This window comes from Asterias amurensis, chromosome 8, assembly GCF_032118995.1.
Source record: "Asterias amurensis chromosome 8, ASM3211899v1".
NCBI classification, from domain to species: Eukaryota; Metazoa; Echinodermata; class Asteroidea; order Forcipulatida; family Asteriidae; genus Asterias; species Asterias amurensis.
Window position 1 is genome coordinate 21,774,900 of NC_092655.1, and position 15,547 is coordinate 21,790,446.

Below are 15,547 nucleotides of genomic sequence, written 5' to 3' on the forward strand. Positions count from 1 at the left end.
AAAGGCATTTATGATTGGGAATAAAAGAGTATTGACTCTCAGACTCTACGGTAAACAGCCGTTTCAAACCTTCCGCTTTGTCCTATTTCAGGTCTACAATCGACCATGCTGGTTTTAAACGGCCCATTTACACATGGTCTACAATCGACCCTGCTGGTTTTAAACGGCCCATTTGAGAACAAATCGCTTTCATTTACTTCCTTATTAAAAGACAATTACAAGGTCAGAGGTCATTGGTACTATTTTAAGAATGTGATTCATCATTTATAGGGTCTGATTTACCTTGACGACCAGAGATTCATTCAATAGAAAAAATTAATCAAAACAATACTGGAAACCTTCTCAGCCTAAAATGGCTCCTCTGTCATTGTTTGGAAAAGATACATCAGAATTTAATTTTAAACGCGTCACAAAGAGGACAGGTATTTTTAGCCTCAATCGGAATGCAAGGAATCTGTTTGAACTGGTTACGACGCATAGTTTGTAGCCATGGATGCGCAGTTATGAAGCTTCTGTTTATTTTATTCAGTGGGTGTAGAACTTTCCATTCGTACCCAAATAGCTTCACCCCTTTTGGGGGGAAACCTAGGAGAGGACGCCCTGTGGGCTAAGTTTGAGTATAGACTTAAGGCACGACACCCACCAAAGTGCCGGGATCGTGCTTGGACAATTAGAAGGATAAATTCCAACAAGAAACCGTGCAGATTAAATCCATGGGTACACAAAGATATTTTTGTTTGTCTGGTGAGGTTTTTTAAAATGAGCAGAAAACAAAACGGAGTGACGTCAAAAGAAGATTTCTGACCTGCCCACCTACATTCTTTTAGTTTTAGGTCGCCCCCTAAGGGGGGGTCAAAAAAGTTCCTTTATTAGCTGATGTCAGTGCTTTTTCCTTTTGTATTGTAGCGCTTTATCCAAAAGGTGTCAGGGAATGGAATGTACAAGGTTTAAATATCATTCTAGAGTGTGTAACGCTTGACCAATCGTCAGTATACAGAACCTTGATAAAATTGTACTTTTATAGATTAAAAAACAGTGTTTTTAGCTCTTGCAAACTGCTTACCAACCACAAGGAACTATGGTATCAGTGCAAAAAAAATAGTTGGTGGCCAGGCGTTTTGACCCTAGCAGAGTCGTTCTCAAAGGCTTATTTTAGACAACAAACATACAAAGGGTACACTGCAGCGTTGCATATAGTTCTCTCGATAAATGCTGTTAACAATGTTTTAAATCTGTGTGTAAGTCTCCATTATGAACACCCGCTCCAAAATCAAGGTTTGTGGTTACGCCCGTTTTTCACTCTCTATTATGATTAAAGCATTGAAAACCACTGGTGTAAAACTAAGTTTGTGGACAACTATTATCAGGGATTTGTCAGTGAAGAATCTACCAAGTTGTCAAATCATTCCGCCAAAATTGTTCGGAACAGAGTCTTGTTATTGTGTGCCCATGTTTGGACTTCCCAACGGAAGGAATTGATATTCTAGTACCTAGTGTAGGTTCGAGGTTACTGAAGATGAAGATTTCCTTCCTTTAGGGCACTGATAGGTTCCACTTGTAAACAATGATTACCAAGTATTGCTTCAATAACATAACCTGTACTTGCGCCAGAATCTTCATTAAAAAATTTACAATAATATCCTTGTCTATTACCACAGTGATAAACAACAAACAAGCTCTGTGGTTACTGCTCATGTTTACCTTACAAACATTTTATATTAGCACTTGGAATGGAGCCAGATTTGGGACCTTTTGCCAGGTGCTTCTATTGTGCGCAGACACGCCTTCTGTTTACACTTCATATTTTTATGAATGAAAGAGAACCTTATCAATCGGAATGCGCCAGTGTTTGAAGCGCGTGCCGTCTCTTTTTTGTTCGGCATTTTCCGTTGGACAGGTGACCTCCCAATTTGAAACCTCATTGGAAAGTTGGACCCTCCCTGCCGCCAGTGCCTAACCACAGCCCGGAAGCAACGGAATAAATAAACATGCCTTAGGCTTTGGTTTATCGCTGGTTGAGAGGAGGGATAATGGACAAATGATCTCTAGTCATATTGTAAGGAACTGATTCACTGAGGTTTAAGCAAACCGTCTTCGTATCATCGGGGAGTCAGTAAAGCACCACAGCTAAACGGAAGTAACTTGATGTCATAGGATGAATGGACATTAAACACGGTCTATTAATTAAGAGATGAATAGCGGCCTTATGATGAAATTCCTGGACAATGGAGATGGTTGTGACGCGCATGGCTACTTTTGAAACAGAAACTTTCTAGTGTTTGTGTAGGGTTCACAAAAGGTGACATGTGGCGTAATAAAGCAAAGCTTAAGCAATAAAAGAAGAACAAGTTGAGTCAAGAGGGGTTTAAAGCATTGTCCAGCCCCAGACAAGTAAGCCATTCATATCCTATTCAATAAACTAAGGGCTTCTCAAAAAGCACTCCACTTCTTATAATCTGAGTTTTGTCCGGTAATTGTGTAAAGAACAACAGCTTGAATCCTTAAAATGTTCATTTCTTTCTTCTGATGCAATAATGTAAGTCCTGTTTAAGAATTGTACAGGTATTGCCTAGTACTTAAGTTTGAAAGGATTCAAAGCCAATATTTGTTAAGGACAATACTTGTCATTTTAAAGATCTTAGCTGTAACCTCCCCTAACAGACTCACCACCTCACGGACAGAATGCACGGACAGAATGCACGTACGCATTTCATCTGGAGTGAATCGGTATTCTAGTACAAATGAATTCATTCAAGTCTGACATCGTTTAAAATTTGACACTATTAATTCAACAAACAGGGGGATTAAGGTAGCACTATAATGAAAAGAGTGAACAATGTGGCTTCTACCATAACAGGAAGGAGTAAATACCTGAAAACAATTAAGTAAAATGGGATGAGATAATTAAAAAGGTAATGGTTTAATTCAAATGACATACACTACTTCAGACTGTTTCCTGTGAGAGTGGTAAATCTCTAAGCATTGATTAGCTGGACTATTTGTTGTCGATCGTATTTATGATGTAGGCTTTTTTTAAATAAATTTTTCTTCTAATTAATTTATTATTTATAATTCCTTTTTTTTTTTTTTTTTGGGGGGGGGGGGGTGGTTCAAGCCCTGCCCAAATCACCTTCTTACTCTCTCTGCTTATATGTGCTTCTCAATGTATCCAAATTTGGTATTTCAATAACTCTTTTTTAAATCAATGCCCCCATTACATGTACTTCTTTGCTCTTGATATTCACATTTGGCCTTGACTTAAGTGCTTTAGTGTCTTTAAAATAACACTGGACACTATTGGTTATTGTCAAAGACCAGTCTTCTCACTTGGTGTATCTCAACATATGCATAAAATAACAAACCTGTGAAAATTTGAGCTCAATTGGTTGTCGAAGTTGCGAGATAATAATGAAAGAAAAAACACCCTTGTCACACAAAGTTGTATGCTTTCAGATGCTTGATTTCGAGACCTCAAAATCTATGTCTGAGGTCTCAAAATCAAATTTGTTGAAAATTACTTCTTTCTCGAACACTGCGTTACTTCAAAGGGAGCCGTTTCTCACAGTGTTTAATCAAAAGCTCCACATTACTCATTACCAAGTCAGGTTTTATGCTAATAGTTATTTTTTAGTAATTACCAATAGTGTCCACTGCCTTCAAGGAGATACAACGTTTTTGCACTGACAGCACAAAACGATTATCTGTAACCGTTTATTTTGTTGTGTTATTACCTCAAGGCCATGGTGATGGAACTTGTAGAGAAGCACAAGGACGAAAAACTACCGACTCCCGTCTGGGACAAATATCAACGTCTTCTAGATGCTTCAGAAGAACAAAAAGTAAGTGTCTTTCCCATGCATCAAGTCTATTTACATTGGCTCTTCTGCTGTTGACTTGACAAAGGGGGAAAATTTATTTAATTTCCACTTATTTTTGGGTTAAACTAAAAATTTGAGCAGAACTTGAACCTGCAACCTCCTGCTTAACATAGGCCCTGGGTGACTTCATCACCGCAAGAACTCTTGGTGGCGCTATTTTGGGAGTCAATTTCCCAGAGTGTTATAGAGTGCCATGCGCATTTAGCCAAGAGTCTTGTGTTTCTTAACACAAAATTTGACTCCCGAAATGGCAGACAGTATCCTCATGTGATGTCAGTTGATTTTTTAATTTTTTTTTTCAAACTTAAAGGAACAGGTTGCCTTGGATCGGTCGAGTTGGTCTTTGGAAAGCGTCCTGTAAATGTTTTTTATAAAATCGATATGGTTAGAAAGATGTTGTAAAAGTAGAATACAATGATCTACACAAATATGCCTCGAAATTGCGTGGTTTTCGTTTTACCTCGTTTTCGTTTTACCTCGTGTTAGTTCGCGACGTAAAATGAAAACCGTGCAATTTTGAATGATACTTGTGTGGATCATTATATTCTACTTTTAAAACATCTTCCGAACCATATGCATTTCATAACAAACGGTTTCAAAGCTTTTCATAGACCAACTTGTCCGATCCAAGGCAACGTGTTCCTTTAACCATGTTTGGTTGGTTTACTTGGTTCGAACAAACTATTTCCATGAGAAAATTATGCACCCACACAAACAAGAAATCCAGGATTTGTATTGTACACTTGACGTTTATAAGTAATTGAAACTTGTGATAGGAATTTGGAATTGCCCCCATCTCTTGTTGTCCGGTATTTAACAACCACCCACGGTCAAGTTTCCAATCTCTGGGCTTAGTCCTCAACAAAAAAATAGCCATTAAAAGTTTCAATGCAACCAAATATTCAAATCCCCTGATAAAAAACACATGTGTATGACCAATCTGTGGATGGGTAACTTGTTACCGTTCAGCTTTTTTTCAAATATTAAATAGATTTGGATCAAATAGAAGCTAAGAAAAATGAGTATTTTGGTAAAACTTATTTTTTGTTTAAATCGGCCTAATTTAACTGGATAGTTTTTTAACTTGACTTACCTATTTCTTAACTAAACTCTTATATTAACTAAACTAATAACTTATCATTATAAACCATTTCCTAGCTAAATTAGTATACTACTCATCAGTAACCATGGTCTCCCGCTTGTGTTATGCAATAGTTCTGTTTGAAAATTGTCTCAGTTTTTTTCTTCTTCAGGCCTTACATTATTCCTACTTTTGTCTGTTTTCTGATCTTTTTTTGCCCCTGGAAAAATCTGACAACATTTGATTTTATAGCTTGAGGTGTCTGTTAGAGCCTAAGATCAGCCCTTGTGCTCTCCGTAACATACTTTTTCAAAGGACCAAATATCATTCCTATTTCTTCCAATGTAGATGAGCGTCAAATTCTCAGATCACAGGGATCAAATTCATCCAGCAAATTTGCATAGCAACAAATTTAGACTGAGTTTTTTGTGCACACAAACTGCTAATATTGAGTAGAAAATCTTGTTTATTAGGGAAGTTATTGAAACATTTTGTGCATTATTTTTCTCTGCTATATAGAAGAGAAATATTTCACTGTGTCAAAAGTCTAGAAGTAATTTAGGTTCATATGTTTGTGTGGTGAAAGAGTCAAGCTGATTTGTGTACAAAGGTTGTGTAGCTATATTTAGTTATAGCCCCCAAAATCACCTGTTGTTGGTTATGAAATAATTGTTTCATTTATTGTTTGATTCAAAACAGGTTCATTGTATGATCATAATTTCCTCCGTCAATTGACTTGTTTACAAGAATTGCATACATAAAGACTTTTTATGCTCCTAATACAATATTTTTTCGAGTTTGTGGGATAATAATTACGTTGGTCTTTTCATTCTTGATAATAGCACGCTCCGTTCATTTTAATATCTGTGTTGCCTTGGATTCTGTTTTGTATTTTCTGGTGATTTTATGATCATTTGAGGAAAGCAGTTTTATTGTAAAGCTATTGTTAGGAGCTGTGTTCCACCGAAAGACTTTACAATGAAATATTATAGCTGCAAAACAGGGCAAAATAAAAGACCACCCACAAAAACACATCAGATCACAGGACAAAAAAAAACACTTAAAAGACAATTGTTTGTAGACAATTGTTTGTCTTTTTATAACAACCTTTTAAAGGGTAATAAAAAATATATGGATACACCCACAATTACGCACAACAAAGCTGTTTTTTAACAAGTTGTACAACAACAGGAATTGTAGAGATCATAAAAACTTATTCAGAATAGGAAATGAGAAAAGTTTTGACAAAACCGGTCAGCAGACTTTGTGTTTATCTCACCTGAAATTTAACTTGAAAATAGTACGGACATTGTTAAACAACAATTACCCCATTGGTCGTTAGAATGTTATTACATTTACCAACTTAACAAACAAAGGAATTATTTTTGAAATAAAGGCGGCAGCTTCATTTTCATTTTGCTCTTAATGACAAGTCCTTAAAAAAAAACCAACCTCTATGAATAAGATTGTCCGTAAAGATAAAGAAAATCTGTGATTTTTGTTAATTTATCACCAACCACTCTGCAAAGGCAGTACCGGCATCGCGTTTCATGTTCTCTTTTGTGACTTGTGGTTTTTGAGGAGAGAATAGAGAAGAAAGGACTTGTGTGCCCGCCACTTTTTGAATTCTTCAGTTGACTGCCCAGAATTGTAACCTCCCTCCCAGGTGGTATTCTAACCTTACTTCCTGATATCATTGACTCCCATATAGGCCTAGCACAGACACCACTACATTCCTGTGGTTGCCTTCTCTTTTTTTATCCGAAAATTAAAATTCCACAACTTTAGGTTGGCACCATGCCCATTATGTGGCTCTTCCATATTTATAATTGTGTGGCACCATGCCCATTATGTGGCTCTTCCATATTTATAATTGTGCGTTACGGCTGTCAGTTGACAGTGAATAGGAAAAAATACAGTCCTCTGGTGACATTATAAATCCGTCAAAGAGTAGAGGAACAGAACAACGGGAGGGGGTAGAGTTTAGAAGTTTGAATTGACTAAAGAACATTCCATTGGGTCTCCTTTTGTCCGCTACAAATGGGGGGAGACTGTTGATATTTATTGAGTGTGGTTTTGTTGTTCCGCACTTCACATGGGGTCTTGTGAATTTTGTAGATCCTTCATGTTGTAACACCTGCTCTCCAATCACAAATGCACTCCACTGTATCAATTATGCAATTTGTACAATTCAGAGACCAGTATTTTCACTTGGTGTATCCTTAAACATACATGCGTAAAACAACAAATCTGTAAATTTTTGACTCAACTGGTCATCGAAGTTGCATGAGAATAATGAAAGTGTGTGCTTCGGGATACCCAATGAAAGGCTTTAGACCTGAAGTCTTTTAAAGATGCTATGTCAGATTTTTGGCCGATTTGACCCCAAATTTTGATTTAAAATTCAATAGGTATTTTGATGGAGGTTGAGAAAGTTACAAGCTTTCATTTGAGCCATTGCTCGGAAAAGTTCGCCAATTATTAGTAGCAGTGAAATAAAGTGCTCAAAGGATCTCGACAATATATCACGTACCAATTCTTATGTGTTTTATAAGAAACGTTTTAAATTTTTGTCATGGTTCCTGATCATTAAAAGTAAAAGTTAAACTTTTTTTCGTTAGAGCGGGTGATACTCTTTAAAATACCATTCACTCAAAAAAAATTTTTTTTTAATGTTTGGGGCCAAAAATCTGACATAGCATCTTTAATAGTTAGGTGAGAAATAACCTCCTTCTCAAAACCTACAATACTGTCAACAGCTCTACATTGCTTGTTACAAAGTAAGTTTTTATGCTAAACAACTATTTTGAGTAATTACCAATAGTGTCCAGTGCAGGAAAAGTAGCTAGAGCTGACAAAATAGTCGCAGACAGTGTTCATGCTTCGTGTGATCAATAAAACAAATGAAATAACGAATTTGTGAAATTCGGGCTGAATTTGCCGTGTGATTCAGGAGAAAATAGTGAAAAACCATTCACAATTTTCAGCACAAACCACATGTACTCAGTTGTTCTAGTTACATGTATGTCCTAACAAATCTTTGTATCATATAAAAATTACTTCCGATTCCATGGAATGTCCGATGGTGGAAATGTCACATCGAATTCAATGAATGAATATAAAACCCATTTAGTACGATAATTGATTGGTCCACCGCATTGACATTTGAAACTGTTATGAGGGAAGTTATTGGGTCACCGCCGGGTAACTGAATAGGAAGTGTTTATGCTTCAGTCACGACATTTCATTTGTCAAACTTTCTAAATACTCCAAACCCCAAATACCTAGATGTGTAGGTAGTGATGGCTGTATTTCATACAATTTAATTGTGATGAACACCTTGGAAACATTGAAATGGCAAACGAAACATTGTATCATGAAGTGATTTTGATGTTTTTAAAGGGAAGGTATACTATTGGTAATCATTTTTCACATTTTAAAGTCATAAAATACTGAAGTTACTAAAAACTTTAGTTACAATTCTACAGCAGCTTACTACAACAGCTTTCGATAGTATAAAGCATTTAAAATTTTACTAATATCAGCAGGGAGTCTCCTGACGATGACTAGGGAGAGCCAGTCGAATTGTTGAGACCAATTAAACAACTGACTCCGCGTTAGTACAGTTAATCACGATCCTATAAGCTCAAGTAGTAGTTCCAGCCTATTTTCTATACCATCCTCCCGGGTAATAGTTAAAAAAGCAGGACAGTTCTTTTCGGAACTGAGAAGTCTCCCGAACATCTACCCACGGTATAAGAAGAAAGCAAGACAGTTCTCTAAAAACAAACTCTACCTGGCAAATAGATACACACATGGTGTTACCGCAAACCAAATTATATATATTAATATCGTCTTGTAAAGCACTTCATGATATTTGTGCAAGATGCTTTACAAGTACAGCGTATTGTTGTTGTTTGTAGCAGTAGTATTATATGAATCTTATTCTCAGACAAACTGTACCAGGAACATTCTGAAAATTCTTGTTTATTTCCTGGAAATGACATTGATCTTTTTTGTCAAGATGATGTCATTGCCTGTACCATGTATAATATCAAACCTTATGTCATTTTACTGCCCGGATGCAGTAGTATTATATGAATCTTATTCTCAGACTAACTGCACCAGGAACATTCTGAAAATTCTTGTTTATTTCCTGGAAGTGACATTGAGCTTTTTTGTCTAGATGATGTCATTGCCTGTACCATGTATAATATCAAACCTCAAGTTATTTTACTGCCCGGATGCCCCTGCCATTTACATGTACTCCGTGTGCTCCCTAGAGCGCCTCAAAACTCTGTGCCATTTACTCCCTGGACTGCCCAACAAAACGGCCACTGTCATTTACTCACGAGACCGCCCAAAACCCCCGAACAAAGATATTGACAAAATAGGGACACCGCCAATATAGGGCTAGATAGCTCAGTTGGTAGAGCGCCGGCACGTTAATCCGGAGGTTGTTGGTTCGAATCCCACTCTAGTCAATTCTTTGTTCAACCAAAAATCAAAACCATTTCAGTGAGGAAATGGCTGTGTCATTTCGGGCGGTCAAGAAAGTTAAAGGTAGGGCAGTTTTTGGTCAGTCTGAGGAGCAGACATGTAGCAGGCAGGTTTCTTTCCGTTCATGCAAGGACCTTAATTCTTTAAAGGATTTGGGTACTTTTTGTAACACAAAACACAGTGTCCACAGATTTTCATTAAACGTACACAGTTTGAAAATAATGATAGCAGAAAGCTTACATTAAAATATTACTAGCTGAGGTGCTGTAGTTTTTGAGAAATGAGTAAAACAATGTCACGAAATTACGTTTTACATGCTAAAATATTTTTCGTCTTTAGAGGCGAAAACTATTTTCAGGACTTGTTTTACTCATTTCTCAAAAACTACAGCACCTCATCAGCAAGTATTATTTAAAAAAAAAAATGTTTTCAACATGATGAATGTATTAGTAAATGAGTAAAACAATGAGTAAAACAATGTCGCGAAAATACGTTTTACATGCTAAAATAGTCTTCGTCTCCTTGCACCTCATTTCTCAAAAACTACAGCACCTCGGCAAGTAATATTTTAAGGGGAAGCTTTATATCTTCATTATTTTCAAACTGTGTGAGTTTAATGTAAATCTGTGGACATTGTGTTTTGTGTCCCACAAAAAATACCCAGACCATTTAAAGTCACCTGGAAGTGGTATTTTTTCAAAATAAAGCTTTTTTCACTAATATATGTGTTTTGATGAGTGGAATGTGAATAAACAGTTAACTAAGGTTTTAAAAAATCAGTTCTTATGTTATTTACAAATTTAAGAGTAGACCCCGACCCGAGAGGGCGCTGTTCGTGACGTCAATCGAGGCAGACTTTGCCTGTAATGCGTAGAGTAAACACAATTTCAAAGTACATGTACGGACCAAGTCGTGAGCTTGTACGTTTCAAAAAAAAATAAAAAATTGTTTTTTTCCGGCAATGCCGACCAGGTGTATTGCTGCTGAATGCAGAAAAACACTTTTTGAAATGTACCAACTCACGACTTGGACGTACATGTACTTTGCACGTGTGTTTACTATACGCATTGCAGGCAAAGTCTGCCTCGATTGACATCACAAAAGGGGTAGGCAGAGTCAGCCCCCAAACAACTTTATATATTTTTTAAACATATAAATCGTGACAAACAATTACTAAAAAAATTGTTTTATTGTTCGTAAGCATATACTCTTATGTTTGAAAGAAAAGAAATTCTATTTCCAGGTGACTTTAAGGTGAAATATCCCCACAGTAGCATAACATTATTTTTATTGTTTATTCTTTTTCTGGGAATTTGTTGTTTTTACCTGATGTTCACACTGCCTAGTAGTAACTGTTACCAATGATAACTTTTTGGGACACTAGTTGGCAGCAGATTTGCCTGGTTTCTTTTTTTTCTGGAAGTGTGCAAATGTACATGTACAGAACTGAGTTATTAAGTATATTGCTATCTACTGTTTTTCACTTGAATTTTTTATCTGTCAAATTTTTTTCAGAGACAAAAATATTTTTACAAATATTTCTTTCAATGGAAATCTGGCCATGCAACTGTGTTTTAATGAAGAATAAAATAATTAATTTTTGTCTTTTCACTTTTGATTAATTCAGGTCAGTATCCAGAAGATTGAAAGATTTGCGTTCTATGAAAGAGCCAAGAAAGCTTTTGCTGTAGTGGCAACAGGGTAAGAAACAGTCACTTAGCGCTCTCTCATAACAGTGGTCAAATGCTTGTCCATTCAAGCACCTGGGCCAAATTTAATAAAGCCTGTAGGCACAAATACTTGCTGAGCACAAACATATCTTGCTAAGCAAAAATAGATTACCAGCCACAAACCATACATTCACCATTGCTGAGACTGGTACCCCACTCGTTTCTTGCTTAGCAGAGTTGTTCTGCTTTTAAACACTAAAACAGCTTTATGAAATTGGACCCTAGGACCCGTTTTGATTCTTTCCAGTGGTCCTATACGGGCCAGTTCAGTTTTGAAAAGCATCTGTATTTGGTATGGTTTTTGTACTAAGTGCAAAAGCTGACGGACCAGTGAAAACAAACTGGTCCTGCTGGCTAGTTACTAGAAATGTTAAGGGCAAACCCTGTCACTTCATTCCTTCTTTTCTTGAACATGTTCTCCGTGAATATGAAGTGAATGAAGCCAAGGATTAAATAATGTCAGAGACCAGTATCTGCGCTTTAAAGACCCCAACATGATGTCATAAAAAAAAACTGCTCAATTGGTCATCGGAATCACTAGCCTTGATCAAGGCGCTACAGCCAGCCGCGATCTGCAAAATCCCAGTCCCCGTCACTGAATTCCGCCAGCGCACCTCCATACATAACACAGTGCATATAATACGTGTACTACAGCGTATGTACACATACTTACTGTACATGTACATGTACCATCTGTATATGGTACACTTACGGTACATGGGTACCTCCCAAGTAGCGCCTTGATGGTTTTGTATCTGCCAAAATTTAGGGCGGAGCTCATTATGCTAATGTTTACTAACAACCCGTTCTCATTGGTTGTTGGTTGACCTATAAACTCTCGCTGCGATGTCAATCACAACGTTGTTCTGCAAGCACTCGCACACATGTGCTCGTCGACGTATTGTAAACAAGCAGTGGCTGTAGTATAGTTGCAATAATGGCGGCGGGCAAGGGAGAAATCCCTACTAGTAAAACAAAACTGTAAGTCGCTGGAAATCAGTGGTGTATAATTTGCAACTCAACTACAGAAACTTTCAACAAAATATAACAGCCGCGTTTAATGCATCAATCATGGGTTTAGAAATAGAAGGAAGAAAATTAGACCATGTGAAATGTGTTTGAGAAAGGTTAAAAAAGTATCCAGGTGTCATGGGTTTCCGGCAAGATGGCTACTTGGTAAGAATTCTTAGGTGTTGGGCATATGACAGTACAACACACCCCATCCCCTTGAAGCACAAACACAGACCAGATGAGATAAGAAACCCAGCTGTTTATTTTGTCTTAATGTAGAAATATATTATTCATTACGTTTCTCGCGGTAAATCAAAGTTGGGGATCGAAAATATGTGTTGTCGACAGACGGTAGAAGATGGCGTGTGGCTGAACAACAACTAAATAAAGTTCAATTTCATAAACTAACTCTTGCCATACTACTAGTGCTACACTACAACGTTACACTTATAGTACAGCAGCTTCCAATTCAGGGACAAATCTACCAGCTACGTTGTAATTATGATGCTAGTCCTCGTGTTATAATGAAACGCAAGACAACGGAAGTTGTTCGAAGTTGTTAAACACCATTACCGACCGGGCGAGTCATGTCCGGCTCACCCGTCCGGCAGCGCATTCAGACCCCTTACAATCACAGCTAATATACACCACGCTCCCGACACTGCTATAAAAAGCACGTAGTACAGTACATGTACATATACAGCTAGCTTTCAGCGTACACACACATGGATGTGGCATGATTGCTAGCAGTAATACGTCATTCTCAATCGCGCCTGTGATTGGCCAATGTTTAGAATGACACGCCCACATCATGAATACCCTTTTATCGGAATTCCGATAAAGCTTTACAAACCCATCAAGGCTGTTGTTTGAGCCACGTGTATGAGGTTGAAAATACAAAGACACGACCGTTCTCACGACTACGCTACACTGTTCTCGCTGTACAATGTATGGTAATGTACATTTGTGTATGCACTGCATGCGTGTGCAGCGAACCGGGCCGGGGAACAGTACGTCAACAGCCTTGATCAAGGCTACGGAATCACAAGAAAATAGTGAAATAAAAAACATGTTTTTCGCATTTTCAAACAGCAGGTTTTGGACTCTTGAGATCAACATTAATTCTCTTATTAATTTCTTAAAAACTAAAGCGTTTAAGTCAAAACTAGTTCTGGCTAACTTGTCCCAACAGTCTTTGTACGATGTTAAAGTAATGTGCAAATCTGTGAACCTTATATTGTCAACTGTACCAACCTTGTTCCCAGGGGTGATCGATCTTGCCTCGGGCCATTGTTTCCAGCACACAATGCTCACTTACAACCCCTGGCATTGGATAATTAGAATGCGTCAGTGTATGGCACATTTTTTATTAGGCCATCCACTCTATGCACATGCTCAAGTATAGTACTAGTAGCCCGCAAAAGAGGCAAAATGTGAAAGAGCAACTGGTCCCCCCTCATTATTCTTTGATCATGTGACATGTGTAACTCATTGTAAGGTGGCCGTGTAAAAACATAATTATTTTTTTTGAACCGCATCAAAATATTTGCATTTTGAAATGCGCGTACTAAGCATCTTACAAAGCATCATTAAGTGCTTGAAAGGTTTTAGCGAGGCTGCGCGCAGAGCAGTCACTTTAGGTAGCGGTCTTTTTTGGTACATCCCTAGGAGGAGAAATATCGCCATGGCGTGCTGTCCATGTGATCTACATCAATATTGGTAGACAAATGTGGGGTTTGTTGATAATAAGTAGAGATGAAAAAATAACTTTGAAGTGATTTTACTTTGAGAATTAAAAAATTAAACACCCAGAAAGTCCTACATGTACACATGCTAGTCCGATTTGAAATACATATTTGCCCTTTTGATTGTTAGACTTTGTACCTTCGGGGGTCATTGCTAACTATGTCACATTTACCTGAGGGTAAAGCAACTAGTCTATCTCCGTGTTTGTCAAGTCTAACCATAAACATACAAAGGATACTTCAATCAGTCGTTGAGAACACGATGGACCGATAAAAAAAAAAAGACTACATACATCAAAACAAAACAAAAATATTTAAAAAACAATGCCACAATAGTTGACATTCTTGTCAGATTTGTCCAGATAATAGGTCTTGTTTATTAGACAGTAGGGCCCAGTAAAAGTAACCCATCCATGCCAGCTTTTATCGGTTAGGAAATCCTCCTTACAAACAAACACACTGGAATATGAAAAAGAAATATAGGTCAAAGACCTTAGAGGAACAGTCTATGCCCCCAATTTGAACCTGTGTGGAGAAAATCATGGGGCAGGGACGATGGGAGTGTCTGGTAACCTGTTTGAGAGGTTTTATGAGCAGTGATCTATTGATTGTGGTACCAGACCGTGTATCTGAATACAGTAGTCACAAACAAGTATTATATGTAAATCAAAGACCCCCTAAATCACCCGTGGGGAGGCTTGTGTTAGGGTCACTGGGATAAAAAAAAAGTAATGGGGAGTAAACATTTAGTCTCCTTTCAAATAATATCTTGTCAACACTGAAATCGAATCACAAAAATACTTTCGATTGCGGGGAATGAAAATGTTGATTGATACAAACATGTTTTTTTTTCTTTCTTTTTTCTTTTTCTTTTCTTATTTGCGGTTTACGGGACCCACAAATAGGTCTCCCCTGCCGGGCAGAGGTCCCAAAAACGGAACTGGAGTTAAGTTGTCACACTGCTTAATGTATTGGTGACAGACAGACGCTGAGTTGTTGAGGCTTATTACACCTGACAATGAGTGTGTGGGAACTATTAAAACTCAACCCAGAAAATCAAACAATTTGGGGAAGTTTTTAAAAAACAGGGTGTTTGTTATTCTGCCTGCACCTCCAAATCAAATAAACATGTTGACAGATTTTTCCTTGGCGTATGTTTTTCAGCGAGTCGTTGTCGTACCGAAAGGGGAAAAGGTTAAAGTTACATTGTATCATGGGTTGGATTTTTTTATGCTTTCTAAGGGAGCTAATTGTGGTCATTGATGTTTAACAATAGACAAGTTGGTTTAGTGGTCCCACTTAACATTGTGAGAAGTTGGAGTGGAGTAGCCATCAATTTTGTATCATAATAAACCCCTGGTATTCCAGGTATGCTGGCATTGTCGGATTAGAATAGAGAAGGGGCGGTAGGGTGCTGGTCCTATTTTGACTTGTTGATATGGTATGCGTTATTGCCTTCCTTCTTTTGAACGACCACAATGGAATAATTGGTATAAAAGTGTTGTCAGGAAATAGGGACAAAAGAAGTTGATAACAAGCTGGATTTTACTGTTTTGGAGTATTATAATACTCTTTTATTCCGATGATAATGCACAATTTGTT

The 15,547-nt window shown here is 37.5% G+C and overlaps 1 protein-coding gene across 1 annotated transcript in view; it reads left to right on the forward strand.

Annotated features, from left to right (window-relative positions):
• Window positions 1-15,547, forward strand: part of LOC139940637 (fucose mutarotase-like) — a 47,157-nt gene that overhangs the window by 24,978 nt on the left and 6,632 nt on the right. Inside the window, exons 4-5 of the mRNA XM_071936986.1 lie at window positions 3,738-3,839; window positions 11,087-11,160. Coding sequence (XP_071793087.1) covers window positions 3,738-3,839; window positions 11,087-11,160 — 176 coding nt within the window. The remainder of the gene's footprint in view (window positions 1-3,737; window positions 3,840-11,086; window positions 11,161-15,547) is intronic.